Source organism: Athene noctua, chromosome 16 (genome assembly GCF_965140245.1).
Source record: "Athene noctua chromosome 16, bAthNoc1.hap1.1, whole genome shotgun sequence".
In the NCBI taxonomy this organism is placed as follows: Eukaryota; Metazoa; Chordata; class Aves; order Strigiformes; family Strigidae; genus Athene; species Athene noctua.
This window is the reverse complement of record NC_134052.1, coordinates 3,487,357-3,513,663: the sequence shown is the minus strand read 5'-3', so window position 1 is coordinate 3,513,663 and position 26,307 is coordinate 3,487,357. Positions and strand designations below refer to the sequence as shown.

Here is a 26,307-nt window from a genome sequence, read left to right as displayed (position 1 = left end):
CCCCGTAGACAGAGGTACAAAAGGGAAGAGCTTCACCTCTCAAACAAGGAGACCCCTACACAGTCAATGCATTTCCCAAAGTGTATGTAAACTGAATGAAAAGACTTAAGTCAGTGCTCTAAAAACACCTATTAAATAAAGCATGGCATAGACTTTAAGGTTGACAGGTTTTTATCACTTTTTCTAAGTTCAAGGAGATGTATGGGAGTACATGCATAAAATACACAGCGTAGTATTGGTGCTTGTAGAAAATTTACCATAGCCCACTGAGTTCTGTATAGGCTATTATATTGTACATTTATGACCCTGATGCATGCTTCCCAGATTTCATATCTGAACTTAATTTAAGAAAGCTTTAAATATATTTATCATCAAGTGAGATAATACTTATTGCTCTTCTTCCTTTTGGAATAATGAAAAAGTAAGTATTCAGGAAAAATAGTTGGGAGTATTAAGTCTGCTATCTCAAGAGCTTAAAAAAAAAAAAAAGTAAGCATAGAGCTGTAGGGTGACTACAAAAAAAAAATCTACTGTTCATCACATTCCTTTAATTAAAAGTAGAAGGAGAGAATCAATTTGAGCTAAGAGTTAATTTCAGATAGAAATGTCAGTGGCTTCTCTTTTTCCACAGAAGTTGGAGACTGAGTGGAGTCCTTATGAAGGACTTGATTCAATGCTTTATTTTTAATATGGAAGGTATGAACTCTTTATTTCAGAGGAAGGATGCTGGTGATTCATCTATTTCTTAAGTCTCTCTCAGACAAAGGGAAAAAGAAATCTAAAGAGATAGCAGATAAAATAAGAAAGCCAAAATCATTCTCATTGTATTACCTGTATTGGAAAGGCTCTCACAGAGCAGTGTCTGGATCCAAAGGAGAACAAACTTCTGAGGAGTTCACACTTGTCTTTGTGCCAACACCAAGATTGTAGCTAAATGTTTTCATCTCTTTGGTTAGAGAGATGTCTGAGGTGGCTAAATATAACCTAGATGCTGCAGGCATGTGATGTATCAAGTTTAGCAATGGGCCAAACTAGACACGAAGCTGCAGTCTGGCCCTGTGCTTGCCAGAATCTCTCAACAGGTGATGAGAAAGTCAGTTATTGATTTAAAACACATGTATGAAATTACAATATCTTTAAGATTATATAATGAAGAAAAAGTCAAGCGTTTTGTTCTAACAGACTGCAAATTTTCAAAAATGGATGTGAAGAAGAAAGTCTGGAGTACAGAGTGAGACAGACTAAAGTCACCAACTTCATACAGTCATAACCTCCCAACCCAGTTGAGCAGTTTTCATGCACATAGTGCACTATGACCCCCACTCTGTATTGGTTCTCCCCCTGTGTCTTATTCAGGTTGCAGTACAGGGCAGTAGCAAAGTCTCTCCAACACTGTAGCACCAACTCTTCTCTTGGAGCAGTCACAGATGTCTGCTGTACATCCAAGCAGACAGGACAGAATTCCTGTAACATAACCCCTGGTTAATTTTGTCTTTCTGAAGACAGCCATGTCTCTGCCAAGCAGCCTGGACCACTACTGCATGGAAGAAGATCAAGAAATGTAAAAAGACAGGGCAGGCTGCTTATTCCACAGATACTAGCTTATCTTGATGATATCATCAGCAAGATGAGCTAAGATGGTAATCACTACAAATCTCCAAGTTTTTCCAAAACATGTGTGACTTTTATATGATTGCACATTGCTAAAACACACGTCTGCCAACACTACACACCTTGTAGTACGTATCTATAGATTTCCTGGGAAGCCAGATGTCACACTGGGGATCCACAGTAGGGATGGAAGCAGAGAAGGCAAACTGCAGTTAATGGAAGATTTGGAGGGTCTGAGGCACCGCAGGCAGGAGAAAGGTGGCAGACTGTTGTAAAAGTGACAGACATGAACCATATCTTAACATACTGGCAAACTTACTCCACCTGGAAACCCAAGTTTAAGAATACAACAAATCAATGCCAGGGGAATATTCGTTCAAGGGCCTTGAGGCCATAAATGATATTTGATTTGGTTTGCAAGGGAGTTTGTCACTGTCTATAGATGGAGATTTAGTATGACCACTGAGGCTCTGAGATGCTTCCTTACCTTATGTGTTAGAAGTTCAAATACTTGGGGAAAAAAATGCTTCCTCTTCAAACACAGGATTGGAACACACACTTTTTTCTCTTCCAACAAACAAGCAGATTGAATAGAAGAGATTATTCTTAAATTTTTTTTAAAGAAATCAAAATAGACAGCAGTATTGTGATTTCACAAATCAGGTCAAATACACCTCTCCTCACAGTTCAGCCTGCCCAAATACTCAAGCATCAGGGACAGAGAAATCCCAGTGTGTAACAGCTCTTACTTATTTTACAGTGAGTTACAGCTCATTTGGAGCAGCACACTAATTAATACAATCAGAGGCAAAAGTTTCAGAAATCTCCCAACAGCATACATTAGCATATACTGCCGAGAGACTTGATAAAGTTCAAAGCTTATCTTGTAGCCTGCACGCTCTGTGTTTGCTCAGAGCAGCAGCTGGCCAAGTGATCTCCCTTCTTCTCAAAGAGCAAAATTAAATTAGATTAGATCATCTTCTCTCCCTTGTAGAATTAAGATCATGTTACGAAAACAAGCAAATTAGCTTTTGAAATCCTGTTCCTCACTTAAAGGCTACAAGGCTGCAGAATGCTTCTTGCACCAACTCAGAGGAGCTGCAACACAGCATCCATGTCTCACTGGACTTGAGGCTGTGAGTGACCAAGAATCCTGAGGGATGAGGCCAAAGAAGGCAACAAAGGGAAAAACAAAAAGGACACAAGGTCTTGAGAAAAGACACATGGAAATGGTGTGGTAAGAGCTACAGCAGTAGAGAGTTTTGAAAGCTTCTTGGTTTGATGCTATGTAAAAACACTTCTGAGTAAGTGAGGAAAACTTAGTTCCTAGGCAAAATAAGATAAGGAACACGAATGTTATGTGAGAAGAAAAGCTCAGAACGTAAGGAAGAAAAGTTAAAATGTAGGGAACGGGATTGTTTGGACTTGAAAGCTGGACTGAAAAACAACAAACACTTATGGATGGCAAATGGGATGGAGGGTGAAGAGCTTTAGTTCAGATATCACAGTGATGCCAGATGCCATATAAAAATCAAACAAATATGTAACCATGAATGAAGTTCAAAGGAGGCCATACAAATGAGATCCTATATTTAAACTCTAGTTTCTAGAGCTGAATCACTGCACACCAAGCTGTGAGGTCAGTTGGCACAGACGCACTTAAACAAGCTTATAAAAATGTGTCCCCATTAAATTACCATGCTGCAGCAATTAGACACACTCCAGAAGACCATCCTATGCAATCTGTTCTAGATGAACAGCTAATGAGAACTAAGCTAAAACACTTTTTTCTGGTTATGATTCTTCCTTTGAATATTCCCATAACTATGCTGCTAAACAACTTGAACCTATAAAACTGAAAGAGGGAAAGACATTTGTCTGCTATGGACAGATGGAGTAGTAAAACTGGCCATGAGAATGCACAGCGATATCCATGGTACATCTTCACTCAGTTGCCCTAGACTGCACCAAATTTAGCAGAAAGCTAATTTAGCTTATAGTTTTGTTTGGGGTTGCTCTTTGGGGGGGGGCGATGGGGGTGGGGGTGGATTTGGTTTGTTTTTTTTTTTTTTTTAAACAACCTTGGTTATATCCTAGTTAGGCTGGAGGTGAGGGAGGTGGTGATATAGGTTTTATTGTCAAGATTCTACACAGCTTGATCTTCACTATCATAACTGGAGTAGATTATAAAATGGTATTGCAGGAAAAAAGAAATACAAAAAAGTTTCATGAACACGGAAAACAAAAGAAGGATAAAGTGAAAGGGAACTTTTGAAGGCTTTACATTTTCATAAGGTATATGACTGGCAAGTAGCTAAGTCTGAGTTTATGGGGCAAAGTGACTCATGAAGAGGTGTCATTAACAGTTACCCTGTGAAAGTTAATCTCACTGCTTAAAGAGTTACTAACTTGGGCATTAAAGATGTGTGGTATAGAAGTGAATTTAAAAATGGAAGCACTGCATAAACCTTCAGTACATAAAACATTTGTTCTAAAGCATCTTAAAATTAATCAGAGAAACAGCTCTGCTATTTCATGGTTTTGAAGACGGCAGGCCACTTGCTGCCTCGAGTTTGTTCTTTCAGCATGCTTCCACACGCAGTTACGCTGCTGTGTGCGCCAGAGGCATAGTGGGAAGATTAGATAAAACATCCATTGAGATTACAGCCTGACTCAGCCAACATCCATAAAAGGCAATAGATGGTATTTTCAAAGATCAAAGGGATATGGTCAGATCTTTAATGTTAAGTATAGTCTTGTTGTAGAAGAATCAGATGAACCAAGGAGGCTCTTAGGCACCTGGGCTGTTGCGGATTTCCTATTCTGCCTTCCTTACAATATCCTTCTGATCAGCACTGACATTTCTGTCATATTACCCTCCTGCTTCCACTGTAAGTAAATTCAAAGTAGCAGAAGACGCTTTCTAACTGTTTCCACAATTAGAAATATAAACCCTCTCTATAGTGAGAGTGAAGTGTCTTCGTTCTCCTTGAACAAGGCCTACCCCAAAGTACCAAGTGTAAGTACTGCAGATAAGGGCTTCACACCTCTCTGTATTTATAGACATTATACTAATGAAAAGCCAAGTATTTCTCAAGGTAAATGAGGGCCTAGAAAGGCTCGGTGTTAGAGACTGAAATGTCTCAATTTCCTGTGAATTCCCTGTGACTTGGCTGGCGCCATTTTTCCTGCAGCTGTTCATTCAATTGGGAGTTAACGTCATGAAACATGACAGTGAGAAAAAGAGCCGATGAGAATTCACTGAATACAGCTTTTCATTTGAAAAGATCCTCAAACACATACAATTGCTTTATTTTGCTTAATTTTCAACATTCATAAACATAATTGCATTTATTTTTCTAGTCAATACTGAAAACAAGTGATAATTTGTAATATTACAACTTTCATCTCAAAGGAATACAACCAAAACATTTTCTACTCCCTTCGAAAAGAGGTGAATGATATGGAGGAGGTTGGATTGCCTATGCAGGAGATGCATACATTATTTTCCCCTGTGAGAATATATTAATATTGTTGCTATCAACTTCCTTTTGTATATGTATAAATGACTTTTGGAAAATAGACTTATTTAAAGCCAGTACTTTTCATGTGCCAAATGACACGCACTAAACATCTAATACTGGGAATAGCAAATGCTAATATTTCCTAAGCATAAAAAATGAACTCTCTTTTCCCCACAAATTCTCAATAGCAACAGTTCTCAGTGGAATCAGTGAACAGAGGTTATTATTACCATTCAATCCAGACAATCTGTATACTTCTAACTCAATAGTGAAGTATTTGAAAATCCAGACCGTGTACCCTGCTTATTATGAACCCCCATCCTGTTTATTTTGAAGCTGATGGAAAGACTTCCAGTTACTTCACTATACACTGAATCAGGCTTATGGTAGAGAAGCGACATTAGTTACATAATTCTTAACACTGGAATCTTAGCTACTGTACCAGAATTTCAGCTTTGTACTCAGATACTGAGAGTCTGTTAAACGGTGTGAGGGGTTTGTGATAGAAGTAAAAAAAATAAAAAAGAAAGGAAAAAGATGGAGAGTTCACTGGCAAAAATAAGACAAATGGGAAAAAAGCTAGTGCATTAGCCAGACAATCCACTGCAGTATACAGTCTCTGTCAGAGCTTACACCCAGTTCCCACTGAATTTAAGGGACTTCAGGAGAACTCCACTGACTCTATGTTAAGCAACTGCAAAAAGCTGCAAATTCATACAGATGGACTTAGCAAGGCCCTGCTATTAAAGCACATGAAGAACTGAGCAACAATCTTAAGTACACTTTTTGCATTTTTTGTATTCTGCTCAGCCTCTGCTTTGAATGCCTATTTATTTAATCTCAGTTGTTTTCTTGGGTCAATTCTGAGGAGTAATTTTGCCTAGAATTTCCTCAGCATTTCCTTTTGTAAATCCTCATTTGTCAGCATTCGTTAGTTCATTCATAACCTTCTTTCTCTTTTCAAATCTGTTCTGTCTTGACTTTAGCCATCTGCCCCATGCAGATTCTTCAGGTCTTTCTTCTCTTGGAACTTCCTTCCTATTAGATTTTTCCATCTCTAGCTTTCTAACCAACCTTCCAGAAGAAGAAATACCCAATGGAGAGAAGGTTCACAGTTTGGAAAAAATCAGAATTCTGTATACTTAAAAAACCACTCCTGAAAGGTTGTGACAAATGCCTTAGCTCTCACTAGACCTGCAAATATTCCCAAATCCTGTCAATTCCTTCAGTATCACTAGAATTTATTCCTTCTGAAACATTTATTCCTACTTGAGTCACTGCTTCTCCTCTGTTCCCTAACATCCACTAGCTCCACATTTATCAATTTTAGTATCCCATCTTTGCCAGGAAGACCTTCCCCATCCCTCATTCTACCCATACACCTTGTTTATTCCTGCTCTTCCTTAAGCATGCTTCTCACTCTGAATTTTCTAGTATGAGTGAAGGGGTATTAAATTATCAAATCTGATCCTTACTATAGAAAGAATTTCCACAGAAATAAGTATTTAAAACAAAAGACCTTAGGCAAAGCTTGTTTTGTATTCTGGCCTTATTTCAACGCAACCACATGTATTTCAATGGAATTTAAGCTAGATTTAATCTACCTGGAAGAAATCTCTCTTCCTTCTATCCCCTAACTCCTGAAGCTTTTAAAGTTTTTCATGAGTAATGTTTTTCAATCGCTGTGACTATACAATTCCCTAACTCAGTTCTCAAACAAAAAACAGTTTTAACACACTTGGCATCTGGACAGCATGTCCTAATAGACCTCAAAATAATAGATTATGAAAAACACAGACTGTGTGCTGAAGGACATCAGTTCCTGCTAGAGACAACAGGTGCTGAGAAAAATTTAATATGTCTCAGTACTAAAACCACAGAGGAAAAACATGCACAACAATGGCTTTCTTGTCCTTCCTCCTAGTGTGATGCTGAATGATGTTACAGCAGTGCTTTGGGAGTGTCATGGTCTCACTAATGGTGATAATGGAAAGGTCCTGACATTCACAAACAGCTCTGTTTCTGACAGCTTTCAAAGAAGAGGATCAGAAATAGACTGACAACAGTTCAAATGTACCATTTAACACATCAAGGTGCAGTATAACTACATGTATTCCCTTCAGACAGCAATCCCTTCAGGGTCATTAAAAGGCCTTCCCAGAAGTCGTTCTTTCAGATCCCTTTGATAACATTTCTTTACACCACGCATGTTCAGAGAAGGCTACACATCCTTGCTAAGCTTGGTACCAAAGTACCATCTACATGTAAGTGGAAGCATGCTTCTGCTGACCTCTCTCAATGGCACATAAGGAAAAATGCTCTCTCACAGTTACAGTATGAATGACAAAGTATTAAAAACGGAGATCTAATTTCCTTTCAGCAGAAGGCCTCTAGAGGGGTAAATGTTCTTAATTAAATCAACTCCTCTTGCATCTTACATCATGGAATAGCCATCTATTTTAAACATTATATTCTTAATTTACAGGTCTCCAATGTCACAGGTTCTTAGGTCAAATGGTCCTTCACTATTTCTATTCCATCCAAAAACTAGTATGCATAATTGTCGAATAAATGTTCTACTTCATGTCAGAACACAGGGAAGACAGAAGGCAAATATTTTGTAAGAATCACTCTTAAGACGAATTGCTTTAAGCTGTTACCTTTCTGAAATCAGTTCTGTGCAAAAGAAGCAATTGTTCATGGTCTTGATTGCTGGTTCCCTGCCTGAAGAAGCAGAATTGTATACTGATGCCAGTACAATTTAGGTACTGACAACCTGGACCTGATCAGAGATAGTTAAAAATATAGATGACAATACATTCCTCTGACAGCTAAAACCTACTGCCGCGCTTGGAGCAGCCATTACAGAATCAGTTATAGTAATGGCTTTTGGAGGCCTTACTGGATACAGTAAGATAAAGCAATTAAAGGCCATAGGGCAGAAGAAGTTCCCTCTAGTTGCTTGCGAGGTTACATTCCTCCCAAAGCTATAGTCATAAATAGGCCAAAATAGTACACTTCCCTGATAGGCTAAACATTCACATGCACATCCACTAAAATAAGAAATCAAACCCCAAAACTCAGGTTCATAGGAATGTAAATTTGGAAATGGGGAAGAACTATTTACAGCTACAACTATAAAAACGAACCCCAAAATACAGATATGAAGTTGCATAGTAAACAGCAGAATAAAAATGCACTGGGGAAAGCTTCCAGAGATCCCTTTCTGCCGAGGCCTTAAAAGCTGCAAAATTACTTTGAGTTCATTACCTAGCTCCAGACTAATCTATTTACTTGTATGGAAGTGAAAGAGTGGGGAGAAACATATTTGACTCATTCTTAGTAACTTCCCCTGCTAACAATATTTTTTGGAGAAAAATGATATATAGACAGCTGAGCCAAATTTCTTTCTCCCTCTCAGACAAAATTGGATCATGATTCATCATATACACAGTTGAATTTTAATTTTTTCTTCTAACAAGTTTGTGTATTTTCTTGTAAGCAAGAATTAATACAGTCAGACACAGGAAAATGTTAATTTTACTGGATTGCCTTTCAAATTTACAAATGTTGAGTCTAACTCCTGTTGGCATTCATTCTAGCTAGAAGGAAAAAAAAAAAAAAGACAAATGTCTGACCTATGCACAGAGGTTCTCTGTTCTTTGTAGAGGTTAAAACTAACTTCACATCAGTAATCTCCTGAAAGAAATTAAAGGATCCTGCCCGACTTCAATGTGGGCATAGATGGATGGTTATCACCTTCCTCAAGGAAAGCTGTTTCATAATTATTCATTCACGCTGTAACTCCATGGTGCCACTCAAAAAGAGAGGAAGGTGACATAGGAAAGCATTTGGCCTGTTAGACCGACATAAAACTTCACTCACTTCAGTGGAGTCCAAGTAGAATTTAGCCATCTGGTATTCATATATACATCATGTCTATGGTGTTCGCCTGCTAAATGAGTAGTTTGCGAAGCAACACTAATGATGATAACCCTTCTGTTCCTTCAGTGAGGAGCTCAGAGCCCTCCATTTACTGGAACAAAAGTACAAAGCCACTTAGATGTGGGAAGAATCCCCATCCCTTATCTCTGCTGCAAGAGAAAAGAAAGACATTCTGCTACAAATCCTCAGTGAGGGGGTGCAATGCATTCATGGGAAGTGATGAGTTGCACACACTGAACAGCTCTAGAGCTGTGTTCACTTCATTGGGCCACACAATGCAGACTCGCATAAGGAAGCATTAAGAACCCACTTGTGCCTTAACCTTGCCAACTATTATTAAGAGGATTCAGCAGAGACTCCTCCTCCAAACTCATAAGGGAAGATTAATTAAAGAGCAAATGCTGACTGCATCTCTGAAAGGGGAACCAGACCTGTCCGTGCTGCAACTGCCACAAACACCAGCGGTGTAAATTCACAGCCATTTCGTACTAACCTGCCGTAGTCTTCTGAAGCACCATAAACAGTTTGAATCCTCTAGCTCAAGTTGTAAACAGAGGAAGCACCAAGACACTGTATGTGCACTTCTGAGCCACTGCTACAACACTACTTGTCTGCTACTTGATAAGCTTTATAGAAATACATATCAAAATCATAAAACTATGTATCAATGGCATTTTCCACAATTATTTTGCATCTTCCAAACAATGAGTTAGACATCACAAGCAAGTTTGTCTCTTAGAAAGATAAAAATGCATCAATTTCTACCACAAAAACACCTTCGGTTGATAACAGATCCTGTTTCTCTTTGCAGAAAATTGGTGGACTCTTTGTGGAATAAGCAAAGCGAGGCAATTTGCACTTGCTAAGTAACACACAAGCATTGTAATTCTGAATACTATAATTTGTTCCAAACATTTTGCTCATCCTTAAATTCATAATATCTAAGCTTCTGTTTCCTAGGCAAACAGGATGTCTGCTTAGAAAGCAATACTGCAAGAAACAGAAGTGATATGGAAGATACATATATATATACATATCTGTGTATATATACACACAGTAAAGTAGCATTTATGCTAAGTGCCAGTTTACATACATGAAGGAAAGTGAGCAGTTAGGCAGATGGGGCCTGATCTTCAGCCTCTGTGTGCTGATTATTTATCTGCTAACTTGGAACCCGGAAAATTCAGAAAAGCAAACTTGATATTAACAGTAAATCTAACACCAAGGAACACTGCTGTAGAAAGGCACATGGCATGATGGCTTTGTATTCAGAGTAAAATCGTATTTAATACAATTAAAGTAATTACTTTGGTCTAGTCAACCCTGGTTAAGTCTCCATTGGAGTTAATGAGAAAATGATGCTAAAATACTTTGAACATGCAAATGTTAAATACTTCAGTTATTAGTACTACTCTTTCAACTGCTTCAAGAGCAGGCAGGTTCAGAGTCCTTGGAATACTGCAGTGATGTAACATGAAAGATAAGGCCAGTACTTTTGTGTGGCTACTTTAAACATGACACATTTCGTTGCTGCACTAATAAAGTATCTGCCTCAAAAATACAGAAAAGCTCAGGCCCTACTTTACCGCCACAGAAATAACTTCCGTGATCCAACACAAACTAAAGGGCCATGTCCATCTCACATCATCTAATACCAGCACATAAAGACTGAATGTTTACGGAAAAAGGGGAATGAAAACTGCAAGATGGAAATAAAGAAGAGCAGGAGAAATCTATTTGCTGTACTTTGAACTTCTGTAACAGAATTGAAGTCCCTCCAGCAGTGTCATCATGCAGAGTATTGAATCCTTGCTTGGTAACACGGCTTTAGGCAAATACCCGAAAAAGATAAGAAAGTAGTGATTGAAGGCAGAGGGTAGAGGGAAGGAAATGAGACACTGAATTAAGAAAAGTTAAAAGGACTGGGTCGTGTTTAGTCTTGCAAAACAAAGAAAACTGCATGCAACTATATAAAATAGGTTATAAAAGAGAGCAACAACTGATTATTCTCCCTAGTCAAAGTTGGAACAAAAAATAATGAGATGAAGCCATAAAAAGGAAAATGAAGCACTGAAAACCTTTGTAACTGAGGGGAACAAGCAGCCCAAAGGCTGTAGAATACTCATCACTAAGGGTATTCAGGCTTAAGTAAACACCCATCTGTTAAAGAATATTTTGTTATAATCCCTCCTGCTATTATACAAGAAGATGGAATGAGAGTCCCAAAGTCTGGGGATTGGATACCTACAATTAATTTATTTCATGTTTTGAAAGATTTATTTAGAACCACAAACATCTGGTTCTTAATCCCCCAATTAACTCTTTTTCCAGACTTAAGTAATTAATCATAGAACTCATGGAAAAGTTTATTTGCTAGGAATGGAGTAAAACAAATTGCCTACAAACTTCTACATAGCTAATGGAGCAGCTTAATTGCCCTTTTTTTTTTTTTTGACATTTTAATTCAAAAAATAAAGAATAGAAAGCCGTCCCTGGGCAGAGACCTTTGCAGCAGTATGTCAGCAGAGAATTACACAGCACTATAGACTCAGGCTCTCATTCATGGTACTGACCTCCTTTGAAGAGCACTCGGAGATTTAATGATGAAAAGTACTGTAAAAAGTGCTAGATATTATCATTAGTATTCAGGAGGACAGAATTCTGCAGCTTGGTTGAATTCAAAGAGACCTCCTGGTACTTATGAAAGCCAATACATTTTACAGAAGAAAATAGCTCTGACGGCAATGTTCGTGTAGGCTGGCTGACCAGAGTGGGGGCAGGCCACGGTTTTTGCCATCGTCTCCCAGCAAGGTGCGCTGCAGACTCACTTAGTATCAGTGAACCAATATAATGCCTGCTTATTTGTTTTTACCATTTCCACAATGTAGTATTTCAATCTATTTCCAGATACAAAAATAATGTAGTCTAAAACTCCATCCTGATAAAGAAAATCTACGTTACTGCTTGCGTTCTCAGAACCCGATGCATTCTGGCACCCCTGTCGCCCCTGATCATGCTAAGGCGTTTTCCTGGCTGCGGCTGGCCACCAGAAGACACTTATTCCACAAACGCCTCTTTGTTACCACCTCTCACACACTGCAGCTCTATGGATTTCCACCCTGCTGCTTTCAGCTGCTGTGGAGAAATTCAATGGGATGGAAAGTCAATCACTAAATGTTCTAGTACTCTGGTTTTAAAGATGTCCCTGCTTGCAAGAGTGGAACGTGCTGTTCGTTAGTTTATTCACCTGGCTTTGCCACTAGATGAATTTTAAGTAAACATCTTTTATTCTCATGAAACAGATTTTCAGTGAGTGACCAACACAAACGACATGCATTACGATTCTATCCAGCAATACAGAGTCTCAGGAACAGCTCTGAACATCCCTGCTAGCTTCGGGCAGTCTAATTGACCACTATAATTTACTTCAAGGTTAGCATCACTTGGACGGCTCTTGAAAACAGGTTTCTGTTACTAGAGCCTTCTGTACACATTTGCTGTGGTCGACCTTTTTCTACCTACTGATTTTGCCTTTTGTTCTATGTGAACAGTCTTAAGACATCAATTAGTAACATGAGAAACTGAAGTAATTTCCCCCTTATGCTTCTTAAAATCTCCTTACATAATATTTCTTTAGGAGTACATTCCAAGTTGATGGCTGCTTTACCTTTGCATCTTTCCACAATAAAGCTTTCTGCGTTTCTTATTTGATGTCTAATCTTTATTAAATTTGCAGCTGTTCTAACATCTTTGTATATTTATTAGTGCTACTAGAGATCATGAAATGATGTACTAAGGGGGAAAACACACACCTCTATTTAGTTTTAGAAGAAATAATTCTGAAAGCCTTGTTAAAAATTACATTGCAATGTTTTGGGGTTGGTTTTATGGTTGGTTTTTTTTTTTAACCAGGCCATTCCAGACTCTTGTTTGTCTATTGATTTTTCCATGGTTCCAGCATACTTCAGATGACAACACACCTCCATATGGAGGCCAGGAAGGTATTTAGAGCTGACAAAGTATTGAACTCATCCAGTTCAAGCCAAGTAAGCCCCTCCCACTTATTCCTTGCTTTCCAAATTGCATCTAAACTGTCTATGTTCCTTCAGATCACTCTGGGATCAGTTAATTCAAAGATCTATCACATTTCTCTAGCTACATCTTTACCAGGGACAGGGAATACAACACAACAGGGTAGAAACTGAGGAACCATAGAGATAAACTTGTCTTCATTAAAAAAGCAACAATATCCAGAATAATGAAATACATTCTTACAGACAAGACCAAAAACCTGCAACCTTCACAACTAACTTCTTTGGGGATGCCACAGCCAAATCAAGTGGTCCTAGGTATTACACACTTTGAAAAATCTTGTTCTCAACTATTTCAGATAATAAAATAATAAAAAACTTCACAACTTAAACAACCTTTGGGTGATAGAGAAACTACAGCCAGGCTGGCATCTGGTGCGCTTGTTTCCTACTGACAAGCACACAGGGCCAAAGACTGGGCTGTCTGTCAATAGCTATGGCAGGGAGCTATTGTTGCATCAGCTCCACACGGTATCCTTAACAGCCAGCTAGCAATTACAAGTCTCTTACCCCAATAATTACAGGCATAAGAATAACTCTTGAACAACATTATATTCTTGCTCTGCCATGTAGCTCACACTTCTCAGAGTGCAGTTGCACTAACCAGAACAAATACCATTTTTTCCGACTGAAATCAAAGGTGGCTGGTCAGGTCTGTTTGCCATTGTGTCCATTAAAGGGGCTTGCACTGCTATTTTAGGTGGCAAAGAACACAGACAAACTATGATTTTTAGAAAATTTTAGCGTGCTTTCTTAAAACAAGTGACTTTTCAATGTGAACAAAGCATTTCACAGCAATTTTATTAAGGCTAGAGAACTTATTCCCATATAGACCCATATACAACATAACAGTAACTTCCAATGAGAAACAAAACTATTGAAAATTACCATTACTGTGAGGTCTTCAGAAAATGTTTCAAGTATCATGTGAGAGACTGTGCTATTATTGCATGTTCTCAATATGTATTAGCAAATTAGATATTCTAGTAACTCTCTGTTGGAGATGTTCTTCTTGTATATGAAAATTTCACTGTCTGAAATCCCAGCCTAATCAAGTACTAGCTACTACAGTTAGTTCTCTAGGAATTTTCTTGTCTTTCTCAGAATTAGAATTTAAAGCAGCCAGTTAAGAGCTAAATGGTAGCTGGAAGGTCTGACACTCCCAGACACAACAAAGCTTTACTTTTTCTGGCCTCTCAAACATGCATCTCCTCAGGTAAGACAGTTCTCTGATTCTGGAACATGCAAAAATCTGGCCAAACCTTGAAACATTTCCTCTCTGCTAAATGCAGGAATAAAACAGCAATAAGGAATGTAAAATGATTCAGCAAGGATATCAAATGGCAAATGTTGTAAAAAGCCATCTCACATTTATGAATTCTGTTGTCAGGTTATTTTGAACACAAAAGTCATCTTTTTATCACTGACTAAAATCCTACCCCACTGTTATGGGCATGTACTGGGTCTGGGAACCCACACAGGTCTTACAGATGATTTTCTCAAAGAATAATATCTCCCCACTGTTGCTGAGACTTATTACTTACCAGTTGGGACAGCGGGATCCATTGTTGGCTTCTCCCAGGTATTGATCTGCTCCCAGGTAAATCCATTGGTTCCCAAGGCCACACTATAACCACAATTACTGTAGTGTTCATCAAATGAACAACCACCTAGAACAAGAAAAAAAGAATACATTCCTGTATTAATTATTTAAATCTCTTTATAGGAGTTTATTTCAGTATTTTTTACCCAAGTTTACACAGGGGAAGAAAAGGAAAAATCAGATTAATTTCCTGGATATTGGATTTCAGGTAGCAGAGACAGTATCCAAAAAACATTTTTGTGCTTTCGAGACTCTGTATCCATTGGAAGCCTTTGTTTTCTTCCCTCCACGCTACTGTTTCTTAGATCAGTTCCCTTTATTTCAACCTATTGTCTTTATATTTTCAAGGACAATGGCACATGATATGCATGTGTAGGAATGTTTGCATTTTGGGGTCCCAGTAGTCAGATACTCAAAAAAAAAAAAAAAAAAAAAAGGAACACAAATGATGAACAAGCACAGCATCACACTATCACACTGATCACTACTTTTCACTTTTAAGCCTTGAATTACACAAGGCTGGGTTATACCTACAGAAAGTGCAACCTTCCTTTTAACCATCTCTCACACATAACAGCGTGAAGCTCTGTGTGGCACATGACCATTCCTCAAGGTCTTTCAAGTCAGTACTTTTGAGTGCAACCCTATAGTTTCTCAACAACAAGAGAATAACAAGAAGTGGATGGCAGCTAGCATTCACACCTTCCAGACTGTTGACTAAGTGATCTTTCCTGCTGCAATTCCTGAAATACTTGGATGTAGTTAACTGTCATAAATAACCTGGCAGCTGCCTGAACACTTATGAATCAAGGGAAACCCATGAACAGTGGAATGAAATTTTGTATTCCAATACAGATCTTTGAAACTTGTGTCGCACAGACAAATCAAGCTTGCTTATTCTCTGGTAGGGTATTCCTACACTGGTGTCCCTTACATTACCTCAAGCACATCCCTCTTCACATCCACCCAACTTAGTCTGCCAAACATATTTCAGTACTAGATCCATTAGATTAGGCAGCCTGGGTCCTTTTGTTTAGACCTTAATCGTGCCAACAGTGTCTCTGTACTGCTTTGGTTTTCTCTCTTAGGGAAGCAAGGGTAATTTTTCTCTGCAGATACTAGTCCTCCAAAGTCCACTGGACCCATCTAACAGAGCTGCAAGGACTGAGCAATGCTCAAGGCAACACTAACTTGCTCTGCCAACCAAACTGCCAATTGCTCTTGACACTAATCAGAGTTACATGCACAGAGATGTTCCTGACTCTTTACTCCTTCCCACAGGCTACGTTGCCTACACACACACAATAAACAGCCGGCATGTGAGTGATCTGTCGTTCCTTTCTTTGCAATAAGGATTATTCAAGCCTGGGGATGTTGAGGCCTTTAGTTTTCACGTATATCCTCTATTCTCTAGCTCCCAAGAAAGCCCAAACTTGTCTTAATTCCTATGGAACTCCTCATAAATGACAAACAGAAATATATATCATGTCACTAATATTTATTAAATCCTTACTCTGTTAAAGGACTTTATGTGCCCTCCAACAGCAACTGGTTTTCTAAGTCATTCTACAAAACTTCACATATTATTTCTATTTAAGTATATACTAGAAGAATGTCGGGTGGAGTACCTGACACCCCAAAATACTCTGTTGCTAAAGGAAAGTTTAAAGATCATACTTGCCCTAAAAAAAACTAATTACATTTTATATATTGTATATTTTTATTATAAATGGATCTGACTATAGCAGATTTTATGACCCTTGCAAGCTTACCTGTTTCAATACAGTCTGCAAATATTTCTGGTGTCATTATTTTACAATATTTTAATAATTCTTGCTTAAAATTCACTGTACATGTGAAGTTTCCCAGATGTCAAAATGATCAGGATTACACTTAAACCGTTTCCCTAATTTTAAAAATTTAATTTAGGTGAAAAAGTTCAATTTTAAAATATTTAACGTGCTCATTAAAATGTCTAAGGGAAAATAAAGGTATTCTGGATTGTGTGGGAGTATGCAATGCAACTGAAAGTCACCTTTTTCACTTGCTGCTCAGTCTCCAAGCAGGGCATCCTAATTTTGATAGATTCACTTTAATAGCACAACTTCAAACATACACCATTTCCACACAACCTCTGTTCAGCATACTGCAGCGCACAATAACAGTGCTGTCTCTGAGCTATTACTTTGAGCGGATTGTAAACAAATTCTCTGATCGAGCCAGACAATTGTGGGAGGCCTCATGTACACAGAAAATTGCACAGGTGCTGCTATAGAGTCCCAGAAGCAAAACAAGCGACAGTAGCAAAATATGGGGTAGCAGTGCTCCTCATTTAGCAGGGAATGTAATTGTCAATATCGTGGTATAATCAGCTAAGTAGGTTATTTTGTACGTGCTGAGGTAGGTGAAGTTGGAGGAAAAGCTGAAAAGGGGATACAATAAGAATAACAGGAAATTAATTCGGAGTTTCCATTGATAAAAGACAACACCTGAGGAAGCTTTAAAGTGCCTTGTCTGAAAGTCAAAGCTAACCTTGTAATGCAATTGGATAAGAAAGGGAAGGATAAACAGTAAAGAGCATTAGAAGTAGCAGCAAGACATCCACATTTTAAAGAAAAAGTTAGCAGAGAAACCTCCAAATGCAGAGAGACAGGGCAATAAGCCAGAAGGATTCATTTACTAGAAGCAACAAAATTGGAATTTAGAGAGGTGATTTGCAAGAAAAAAGGACAAGGAGAAGAAACTGGAGTCAATTTTAAGGGCTCAGACAAGCAGGCTGGCTGCATGAATCTCAGGTACATCTGCTTCTTGCTATAGTATGTCAAAAGAGGGCAAAATTCAAAGTGAAGTAAAGACTCAGCTGGGACCCAGAGCTACATTAACTTGTGAGCAAAAAAGTCAGCAAGTCCTCTTCGCCTATTACAGTGTAGAAGGTATTATGGAACAGGAAAGAAACTTCAGAACGCAGAAGAAAGGAACCACAACATCCAGAATATCACAGATTTAGGAGTTACTCTAATAGTCACAGTGGTTTGTGTTCCTATCTGCCAACAAGGATACCATAGGTCATTTTAGGACTATCTGCTTTGCAGAATATGGCAGGCATGACATTACCACTTCAGTTACAGGCAGCCACTTTCAGAAAAGCAGCTGTAAAACTGGCACTGAACATCACCTCAGGAATTCAAATGCTCTTCCTCCATCCCTGCTGGAAGAGGAGCCAGACAGGCCGAGGGGCGCTCTGCAGCACCATTACCACATCGCCACACTGGGGTCCCCCTCAGCAACAGCCCTGCCACCACCCCAGACAAACCAAGCGGGCTCCATCCATCTTTTGGGCCAGCAGCCTGGCCGAGGGCAGCGAGCCAGCCCAGGGAGCCCAGGCCCCGGCCACAGCAAGGGGTCCTGCAAACAGAGCACTCCCTGCACGCTCTGGTCCCTGCTGAAGGAGGGTAAATGGGGGTGAGGAGGAAGAGTTTGAGAAAAAGCGTGGCAAAATGCCTGTTCTGTGGAATATTGTTGACCTAGGAGATGAAAGTGCTCTTGTGTTCAAGTGCACATTCAGGACAATAAGCTCCGAAGCACGCTTGCGAGGAAACACGGAGCAAAGGTGCATCTGATGGCTGGTGGCACTTGCACAGGTGCTCCTCATGCTGACCTAATGGGATCGAGTGATCCCCTTTTCTACATGAGCACCAAGCTGCAAGATCCTTAGTTTAAACTAAACATTTATTAATAGATTTTAAGGTGTCCACTTAAGTAAGTATATTAACTCCAAAAATGAGCCAACAGGCTAAAACAAGCAGATGTGTTATTTTCACTTAATAGGCTAAATATTAAGCATTTCCTAAGACATGCCACCTCTGTGGATACCTAAATATGAGTTATACCTAAACCTGCTGGAACATAAAGAGGGGAGAAAAAAAGGTTAGATCCATCCTAATACAAAATCATTCATGGCTGAAAACATAGCTGCTTGGCAGCAGAACAGGGCTATTAACATAGCAAAAATAATCCTCAAATTGGAAGTAAAAGATACCACTCGATGACTTTAGGTACCAGGTTTGCATGTTAAAAATTTAGCCACAGTATCACAAAGCTGTCTGAGGAAAACAAAAACATTTACACATTCACCAAAATGGGGGTTCTATGTCTTCACAAACTGTTAACAAGAATGAGGATTTTTAGGAAGCAAACTGGGATCCTGGAGTCTTTCCCCTGGTTGGCTGAAAATTAAACAGTGACAAATGCAGTTGCTAAGTGGGGCAAAAGAAAAGGAAATGGAGATGACTTTGGTATTGTTAAATAACACACGTGGTGTTGACCCTTTTCACAAAATTAAACCCAAACAAGAAAGCAGCTTTTCCCTTCCTGAAAAGGGTCATATTGAAGCAAATAACAGCTCACATAGGAAGGATAAAATATCCCTTGTTTTACACGGCAGGCTTGTAACAATGCCACTGCTCATCTGAGTGATGGTAATTAATCTTGAGCAGACCTATCATCAGTTACTGAGACTTGCCCCTGGATTAAATGTAAACCAGCCTTGCATAAATTGAATGCCTCCTTTGAATATATAATTGAATTTGCAGAAGTGTGCGCCAGGGGGGTGTTTAAATAAGTGCACAAATATGATAAAAAGAACTTCACGCCATTATATCTAATTCAGTAAGCAAAAATAATGGCAGGGCACGTTCCAATTAGTGTTTGATTTATTTATTTTAACAAATCCAATTAGTAGAATGTTTTATAAAGTCATCCAATGTCAAACTCTCATGGACTCACCAGATCAAAAAAACCAATACTGCTAAAAAGGGATAAAGAAACATACTCATGTGAGAAACCTCATCAGTTACCCTATGTTTCTAAATTCACACAGAAAACAGCACAGCATCAGACATAATTTGATTGAGCATTTACAGCATTCCCAAGGTGGGGAGGGAATAGAGACAGCAAGAACATCAGTCCCATTTGTGCCAGGCCTTTCTTTTGGGGCACAAGTAGTTAACTTTCTCCCTTATGTATTAAAAAAAACAGAGGAAAAAAAAAAAAGGCAGAAATTAAAAAAGCATGCAGTACTTTTTTTGTGGAACATCCCTTTAGAAACTCTTATGAGAGCTGAGATTTAGTCCATCAATTTAGACCTTAGCCTCACAAAATATGAGGCAAGTAGAGGAAGAAACAAATGCTATTATGATGAGGTAGTACTTCTGAATTATAAAACTCCAGAAATTAACACACCACTATTTCTGATCCTTCATTCTCATCTCTTCCAAAGACATTCTTGTTTAAAAGGGCTGCAAGAGATGCACTTGGCGCATTAGGATAACTGCTGTTATGAGATATATTGTATAGAAATCCATTTATAACTTATTTTTCAGACTGTAGACTTCACATGGTATGTCCTTGAGAAATCTTATTACATATTCTTGTGGAGGTGGGAAGGAGAGGAGAATAAAAAAATGCATGGAAAGCTTGTGCTGAGTTGCTTTGTTTGAAATGGGATAAATGAAGGGTTATTGGGGTTTCCTCCCTCAGGAAGAGTAGTTAGTGCTTTATGTGCTTTCTACTCCTTCCAGAAAGATTAAGACAGAAGACACCATAAACATGCACACAAGCAACCCAAAATGCTAAGCTGAACAAGAAAGCGGATCCAATTCTGCAGACCAGACCTATTTCTAACGAGCACTGTCCAATAGCCTCAGCTCTCAACAGATGTCATGCCAAAGAGGACCAGCATGGAGAGATTAGGGGAGGGCACTTGTCACTTGAGATGTCATTAGATTCAGCCGTAACACCCCAGAAGCAATGTGTTTTGTGTGGCCTTAGGTATCTGCACAGCCCAGGATGAGAAGCTTCGGAAGGGCCAGCAGTAACCGGCTATCTCAGTTGTCAGAAAATCATCCTTTTGCCATCACGTTACTAACCTGCTGTTGTAACTGGCTAATTTCAACCAGTACTTCATTATTTTACTCAACTATTTATTCTGCATTCCCATATTTTCACAGAAAATGTTTCTGCAAAGAGAAAAGAGTTATCTTCACTGAGTCTAAGGGCACTACATGTTCACCGTGTATTTAAACTCAGATTATACAAGGGAGAGAAAGATGCTATGATTCCTCGAACTGCAGGGAAAGCTTTGATCAATTTTTGTGCCTCATTAGTTAACAGAGGATCTACATCAGCAAACTGAGGAATAGAATCCCCAGTGTGTAATAAGGCATAAACTCCAAAGTAAAGCATTCATAACATCTTTTTCTGATGTCAATTGTTTAAGAACTGAGCTTAGTCCTAGCATAAACTCAGATAAATTACTCAACCATGAAGCACAAATCCACTGAAAACCAGGCTTCTCTACTTCTGGTGCTCACAAAAGTGCTTCTCTCAAGGTATCCAGATGTTCGGGTTTTAGAAGAAAACACCAGTGATTTCTCTAGTGCCTCAAACACATTCCTGTATGTGATTTGGTTTCTGCTGCAAGTATAAGCCCTCACCGTCAAGGCATGAGTCATCTGCCACCGGACCATTCTATTGTTTTCATCTCACTCTTACTGTAGTATTATTAGATTTACTTGTAAGCAGAGAAGGTTTTATCTACACTCTGGAAGGTACTAGTCCTCCGAGATACTGGTAACAATTGCCTGGCTTCGGTATGGATCATTCTTCTTAGATTTGACTAAATTTCTTTTCTTTTGGATGTTCTCTGTCCTGACAATCAGATTTTTCAGGATGGGGATGGGGAATGTTCCTAAATTGTGTGCTTGTTTTTAACTGCAGTGATGAAAATCACTTCAATTTAGGATTAAAATACATATTGGGTTTAGGGTTTTTTTCCTAAATCAAGTTAATCCTTGATAAAAACCTGAATGCAGCTTCAAAGAGCTCTTCATTTTATCTGGAAACTGTAATGGTCCCAAAGTAGGCTCAAGACTGGAATTTTTTGTATCACAGTGATTTCAAGTGCTATCAACCTATTAAGGAAGACTTCCATACTATGGGTATACATTTTCTGAAACTCTTTTCCAAATTTCTACGCCATGTCATATTGCTTTCTTTGCAGGTTCAACATTACATATCTATTTCCACACACTTTGAAGCAGCTTATGAGCACAGTTTCCACGCGCGCACACACAACACATGCATTAATACAACCACTGGTTGCATGTTCATTGCACAAAAACCTTGCTAAAATCAAGATATTGCCGACACTGCACAAGGGATCACGTATGGTCATTGTGATGAACGTCACCAGTAACAGCTTAATGTTATGAAAGGGACAGATCCAACAGGCCTAGCATTGTCTAGTGAAACACCTAAAGACAAAGTGTCCTATGAGTAGTAAGAAGTTTTTCTTCCAGCACTTCTCTGCAGAAATTATTGGTCCCAAATGTGCAATAGTGTCTGACAAAGTTTATCAGTTATCCTCCTAATCCCATGGAACTACTCTGCTGCAAAACAAGCATTGCAACTAGGATCTGGATATATATGGAACAAGTATTTAAGCTGTTTTCTGAACTTGTCAGGTTAAGCTAAGTTTTCACTCTTAAATTCATTATTACAGGTTTCTCTTTTCAAAAGCTTGCCTACATGTCTCATAACTTGAGCCCTAGACCAGCCTGTACATTCATTACTAATTCTCTGCTTCAGAATCCACCAAGGATCAGTGAAACTGCTTTGAAGTATCCTAGGAGTAAAACTAACACTAAATGTCATTTTTTGAATTTATATGTCCAAATCTAGGATGACTCACCTAACTTCACTTGCCAGTATGTATGTCCTTTACTTAATACCAAGAATATCTCTTTGCTTCTGACAGCTTAGCTGTCACTCTTTCGATAGCTCAATATTAACATTTTATTGCTTTATTTAAGCATAAGTATATATGTAACTATAATCCCACTGGATTTTTTTTTTAAAGATATGGAACAAAGTCAGTTAATACACTGCACATTTTCACAGAACCCCGACTTTGCAAGTTCAGTTTAGTTTCAGTCTGCTGAAACACACCAAGATTTATTTACGTGAAAAGTTTTCAGACTTGCCTATCCCAGTGTAATGAAACTTTCAAAATTAACACAGGTTTTCAAAACCATAGAAAATTCTTAAAAATATATTCTCCATCATCTTTTGTTATGATTCTAGCTCATACTCTTTTGAATTCATTAGTTCAGTGGCTTTCCACCCTTGAAGCAGGCTCCAGCTTTAGTCATAGTATGATGAAATGAAGATTGATTTTTAAAAATGCAAATTCGTAGCACTTGCTTTTATTCTTGTAGCCTAAATATAAGATAAGCCTTACTTTGCTTCAATTTGTTTCTTAAGTTACAGGACCAAATTTTTTCCTAAAACAATGTTGTTCTGCATTCCAAAAATCTATCTCAATTAGCCATGTTTGTTGAAGACATGCCTAGCTAAGTTACCAGTAAAACCCATCTGTGGCTATTCACTGTTTCTGCAAAAAAGGTAACACTGCTTTTCTTTCCTTCCAGCGTCTGAAAATTCCTGCATCTAATTATTCAGTGTACCTTAACAGGATTGTCTAACATTGTATTTATGGTGCATTTTCACCAAATTCTACATCAACTATTGCACTAGAGTCTTGATCAGTCAGAACTCTCTATTGACTTACTTCATTTTAGCATTTTGTAATGTCACATGGAATAGCTATTCAAGCTGCACAGTCATTTAAATTATGTACTTATTTTACTTTTACCATACACCAAGGGAGCAAAAAACTGTCTGGAGATAGCTGTTTCTCACTTATTTTATATTCCATTAGTAAGCCTATCTTTCTCAATAAGCTTTTATACAAACTTCAAATTAATGTGTTTGAACTTTAAGCAAGAAGCAGTCATTGACTGACTCATATTATCCTTGGTGATGAATAAAATATTGTCTCAAAAGACACAATTTCAGGAATTCCAATACCATGTACAAGTCTTCTAATCTTTCTCCTTCCCATGTACTGCTCTTCCTTTAGTGCTGTTGGGGCTCCTGTTTTGGAGGAAGATCTCCTTGTAGCTGAGATGTTCTCTTTGAAGTTCATGGTCAGAAAACACGAAGACAGTAGCTTAAATAAGGGTATGAAGTCTGGTTTATTGCCACACCAGTGAACATGGTATAAAATTAAACACGATCTGCCTGCAATTAAATGTAACTATAACAGGCTTATATAATTTTTAGAGAAGAAATTAAGTGCTTATTGGGCTGGCATTCATTCCATTAGCTCAATAGTCTTCCCAAATGAAGCCAAAGGAAGCAAATTAAATCAACACTGAACTTCAGAATGTCCCCTGTTCTCTTTGGAAGTTCCCAGCATCCAGTCCAAAGGCCTCTGTAAAGCTGTTTGCTCTTGGCATTCTCTGAAGCTTCACCATCACATTAGCAAACCCTGCCCCCCGCTAACACCTTGCGTGGCCTAGTGACTACACCCGACTCTTGCACTCACCAAAAACTACCCACAGTACACCTAAGGACAAAAAGGTATGTGTGTAAATACATGCATCCCATCTGTATTCTAAGTTCCAAAAAGAAATACCAATAGTTTCAATGTTTTCTTGTAGAAGACTCTAATATGGTGGGTTGATTCCTGGTGAACAACACTGATATTTTGTTTAAATTGCTCCTGAAGAACACATGCAATTAAAGCTCCAGCATTGTGCAGGTGTCCAAAAACCGCTCCTTCATATTTGAGCTAGCACGCTTAATATGTACTAGCTCAACTGTATACTGGTTAAATATCAGAAATTTATCTAAAAAGATAGATCTCATCTAGGTATCAACAAATAAAATCTAATTGTCCAATACAATGGTAATCACTTGCAACGAGTGTTGCAATTGGTATATCTTGTTATATTTAATAATGTGGTTATTACAAGCTAATCCATGGAGTGGCTGTATAAAAGGACTTTTACTGAGGTCTAACAATTCTTATAGCTACAAGTTTGTACATTTCTCAGATTAAGGTTATCTCTTACAAAATATCCTTTTACTTGTTGCTGACAGTTGCTGTTTCATATTACATATAAAGTGCAATGTCAAGGATATTTGAAGATATGTATTTTAAATTGTTTTCAGTTAAACCGTGATCTTCATTCAATGTGTCAGGAGCAAGTCAACCCCAGAAATGACAGTGGTTAAGCCAGCTGCTCTGAGTTCAGGTGCCCTGGAGTCAGACTGGGGGCAGGAGGGCAACTGCTAGACTATGCAAAAATCCTTGAAAAGTTTGATCAGTTGACTGATGGCTGAGGCACTAACAATCAGTTAAGAGATTCAATTTTTAATAATGTTACCTCATTTTAAAACTTTTTTTTTTTAGTTCATTTATTCTATCTCTGCATTTTTCATACACATTTTCTCCCCTGACGTTCCTGGGTGTTCCATTTGCATTGCAATATGCAGGATGCTTTTCAGAATCACAGTAAAGTGGGGCAAACACAGAGCACAGGAAGCCCTGCTGTCCTCTGCAGCACATAGTAAACATGGGAATGATGGGAAGATTTGTTTGCTTTTAGCCTCCAGACTCCTCTGTGTAAATTCTTTGCCCAAAGAGCATAACATATAGTAAATACGTGCCAGGAATAAATAGATCCACGCCTAATAGCACATGTGAGTTCTTGAAAATGTGTAGAGCTCCTTTTCTGTTTAACAAAATTTCCTACTGTGGTATATAAGCGTATGTGCAAAAGTGTCTCTCTAATTACAGCTATGAATCTTCCACTGAATCTGACCCAGAACATGTGTTTAGCAGAGCTACAGCTGCAGTGTTCTAAACTCCCTATTAAAGAGGGACAGCAGGCGAAAGGAGAAAAAATTTATGGCAAGCTTAACACAAATGTAGCTCAGATTTTGTCAAAAAAGAGGCCATCACAGCACATCTCGCCACTCCGTGTGCTATTCTGACACATCCTAGCTACCTGCAGCCAGTGACAAATCACAGGTAACCTCAAAAAATGAGATTTGGCTACGTTTCTCTGAGGCAGTCCCACTTGGTCACTACAAGGCAGCTTGCCTCCCTCCTCTGATGTGGGGAAATTATTTGCTAATAACAGGTTGTCAACAATTCAATATCTGCTTGATTTTAGATTAATTCCAAACTGTAAAATGGATAGTTTTACACATTTTATGTTGACTATGCATGTCACTTCAGAACACTTTCAGGCTGCATAATCCTTGTTGTACTGAACTTTCTTGGTAACAAACAGAGAAAAAGATTCCTCTTCCATCATCCAAGACCTTTTTCCTGTCTCTGGGATAGATCATCTCCAGTTCGAGTCTGAAACTTGGAATAATACATTTCCAACAGAAAATATTTTTAAAGATTGATTTTCTGAAATCCCCAGTTCAGACTCCTTTCAAACAACATCAAGCCTGAACTCTGCGAGAAAGCGTTAAATGCTTAAGGCACTTCTGTCTAAGACTTGAAAGGCACAAGGTGAAGGAATCCAAATGCAATCACTTCTCAGGATACTGAATTACCAGATTCTAAGAAGAAATCTTTTTCTATCACATAAGCCAAGGTTTCAGTCATCAT

General features: G+C 38.5%; 1 protein-coding gene across 1 annotated transcript in view; it reads right to left on the bottom strand.

Annotated features, from left to right (window-relative positions):
• PTPRT (protein tyrosine phosphatase receptor type T) overlaps positions 1 to 26,307 on the bottom strand; it is a 457,248-nt gene that overhangs the window by 318,779 nt on the left and 112,162 nt on the right. The window contains exon 2 of the mRNA XM_074920627.1: positions 14,716 to 14,841. Within this exon, the coding sequence (XP_074776728.1) occupies positions 14,716 to 14,841 (126 nt within the window). The remainder of the gene's footprint in view (positions 1 to 14,715; positions 14,842 to 26,307) is intronic.